Source organism: Mercurialis annua, linkage group LG7 (assembly GCF_937616625.2).
Source record: "Mercurialis annua linkage group LG7, ddMerAnnu1.2, whole genome shotgun sequence".
NCBI lineage: Eukaryota > Viridiplantae > Streptophyta > Magnoliopsida > Malpighiales > Euphorbiaceae > Mercurialis > Mercurialis annua.
This window is the reverse complement of record NC_065576.1, coordinates 9,546,474-9,549,803: the sequence shown is the minus strand read 5'-3', so window position 1 is coordinate 9,549,803 and position 3,330 is coordinate 9,546,474. Positions and strand designations below refer to the sequence as shown.

Here is a 3,330-nt window from a genome sequence, read left to right as displayed (position 1 = left end):
ACCTTGAGGGTCACGATCTGGACCAGGCATGAAAATGGTACCGAGAGGAATGCTCTAAGGAAGGTCACGATCTGGGCCTGAGGGTCACGATCTGGACCAGTGCAAAATTAATTCTCAGCTTTCAATTTCAAAGACTCAAGACTTAGGCCCACTTGCTTATTTGGCCAAACACTCTTGTAATAGGTTGTCTTTTATTACCTTTCTAGGAATACTATATAAACAACTTTATCTCTTCTTTTAGGGTATGTCTCATTAGTGTGGGAGACATCAATTCTTAGTGTAGTTGTAATTCCTTTTTTCTCTCTACTTTTAGAATAGGATCTTCATAGTTCTTAGTGTTCTTCAATTAATTTCCAGATTTTGTAATTTGGGTTTCATCTCCATTAATGCAAGCTTTTGGTTTTCTATCTTCATTATCTTGTTTATGATATGTCTTTCCTTCTTGTTTAAGGTAATTACTCTAACTTTTATTATGTTTATTGATTATTGCTTAGTTGTTAATGTTAGATTAGTAATGGTTAGCTAAACCCCCTTGTTTGGGGGTTGATATGATGGTTGAATAATTGCTAGATTTGGTTAGGGTTTGGCTTGTGTGTTCTAATTAATTGCTTAATGCCTATGCTAGATTGATCTTCTAGTATTTGTTGCTAGATTAATTTTCACCTTGAGAGAGGGTTTATTAATTGGAATTAATTAATTAGATGCTTAATTAGTAACACCATGAGAGTGGGTTAGTAATTAGGTGGCCTATGAGTTGTGTTTAATTTCTAATTGCCTCTAACTGTGTTTAGTGCTACGAGAGTAGGTTAACCTTAATTAGTTGCGGTTTTGTAACTCTTTGAGGCTCGAGAGAGCGGGAGTTGCGATTTAGAAAAAACTCGGTTCGCGTTTAGAAGCCATAGTCCGACCCCTTGATAGTAATTGGTTAATCGTAGTATCAACCCTCAAGTTCGTTATCCATAGTTTATCTTAATCATTCAATCGATTGCTTATTGCTTTTTACTAGTTAAATTGTTTAGTAATTGTGTGTGTCTAGTTGATTAATTGTGTTCCAAATCAATCTCTTTTCATTGCTTTCCGAATTGAAGTTCAAAATCATATTTCACTCACTTTAAACCTCTCATCCTTGTGGGTTCGACAACCCGGATTTAAAGTCTACTTTTATTACAAGTTGGTGAGTAAAATTGCCAACAGGTGTCACATATGGCTTTGAAATATGTGACTAAGTTGTGCCAACCTCACACTGCTCCTTCTCTTCCTCTAATACAACCTTCTCTTCATGCGGTTCGGGAAGTACTTTTGAACTCCTTAGTGTTATTTCCTTGACTTGCTCTCTTGGATTTGCCTCAGTTGTCGATAGCAATCCTCCTTGGTTCCTGATCAGAAGTGCCTTAGCCATCTGAGCATTCTGCAAATCAAGTCTATGAATTGTGGCAGCATAATTCTTGAATGTTTGTCGAGTCTCTTCTTTAGCATCAAATCAAATATCTTATCAAACTTGCTACGAAGACACTCTTCAGGAGCTCTCTATTGAAAGTTAGGCGAATGATGTGGCCAATTACCATGGTTGTTGAAGTTTCCCTGATACTGCTGTGGTCTAGGTCCTCCTTGAAAGTTGGAACTCACTTGAGCTTTGGCATTGCCCCCATTATCCTTCCATGAGAAATTTGGGTGATTTCTCCACACTGGGTTGTATGTATTGAAATATGGGTCCTTGTCTAGCCTCTGTCCTTCCACATAATTGACTTGCTCACTAAAATCATGTCCCGTCACATAACAGTCACTTGCCACATGGCCATAGTCACCACAAACTTCATAGTTACTATGAATTGTAACCGCATTGCTAATGTTGGTTGTTGCAGCTTCTCTTGTTAGGAAATCAACTTGAGCCTGCAATGCTTCATTCTTCGATTTAAGAGTCTCCATAGCAGGGTCTAAACTAACTACCATAACTCCTCTCTGTAATGGTGCTCTAGCCCTCTCGATTGGCCAAGAACAGTTGTTCATTGCCAATTCATTTAACAACTCAAATGCTGCATTGGTGGTCTTCCTCATCAATGACCCTCCTATAGTTGCATCAATGGTACTTCTGGTCTGATCATTTGACCCATTGTATAATGTCTATATCAAAGTCTCTCTGGTAATATGATGATGATGGACACTTCTCTGCACTTTCTTATACCGCTCCCAAGCATCATATAGTGATTCCCCATCCATTTTCTGATAGAGCATAGTCAGCTTTGCAGTCTTCGCCATGAGAAAATACTTGTTAAGGAATGCCTTGGCCAAATCTTGCCATGTATTAATACCAACTCTAGACAGAGACTGAATCCATACCCTTGCTTTATCCCTTAGAGAAAATGGGAATAAGCGCAACCAAACTTCATCTTCTGTCATGTTGCCGAGTTTGACAGTGCTACAAACTTCGAGAAAATTTGAGATGTGAGCATTTGGATCCTCACTTTGTAGCCCATAAAACTGACAACGAGCTTCTAACAGCTGATGATACTTGTCTTGATTTCAAAGTTATTCGCCTGCACAGGATGTGCGAAATAACCATGAGTTGTATTGCCCACAATCGGCTGAAAGAACTCTATCAAAGTTGGTTGTCTCTGCCTGTTGTTATTCGGCCTTTGTTGATTTTGGTGAGTTTGCCCTTGCGGAATCACTATGTTATCCCCATGAGCATTAATGAAACCAGGTGGATCAGGAAAGTCGTTCGCCATATTAATGTCTCTTTGAACTGATTTTCTGATGCTTCGCTCAAAAGTAATGAGATCTGATTGAAATGGTTTGAGAGGTAGTCCTTTGCGTCATGTATTATGCATACACTACGAGAAGAGTACCTGAAACACCGGAAACAACAAAAACCCACGCGTAAAAAAAATAAAGACTAAATCAAGTCAAGCTATCCTAACTTAGATGTTAAAGATATGCTTTCCCCGGCAACGGCGCCAAAAATGTATTGGCAAAATACTGCAAGTGTACAATGTCAACTTGTAATACAGACTGTAAAATCCGGATATCATACCCACAGGGAAAGCTATTGAATACACCCAATTAAGATACCCAATTTGAATAGCCAAAAAGATATTTTTGATTGAAGTAATTAACTAAATAACTAAAATAAACAATTCTGATTAAAATAAACTAAAGCTATAAATAAAATGGGGTTTAAACAATAATAGAGAAGATCAGGAATTATTAATCTTCATTATTCTATTAATGTCATGTGTTATAGATTATGTTAACTACTTATGCCAAGTGTTGCATATATCTGCAACATGAGATTTCTTCCTCTACTCTTTTAATGAATTCTTTACTTTGTTG

General features: G+C 37.6%; 1 protein-coding gene across 1 annotated transcript; it reads right to left on the bottom strand.

Annotated features, from left to right (window-relative positions):
* Window positions 1–1,222: 1,222 nt before the first annotated feature.
* Window positions 1,223–2,726, bottom strand: LOC130014810 (uncharacterized). Its single transcript, XM_056103745.1, has 4 exons — window positions 2,510–2,726; window positions 2,183–2,423; window positions 1,563–2,089; window positions 1,223–1,467 (listed from the first exon to the last, which is right to left on the bottom strand). The coding sequence occupies exons 1-4, from the start codon at window positions 2,724–2,726 to the stop codon at window positions 1,223–1,225; spliced, it is 1,230 nt and encodes a 409-aa protein (XP_055959720.1).
* Window positions 2,727–3,330: the final 604 nt, after the last annotated feature.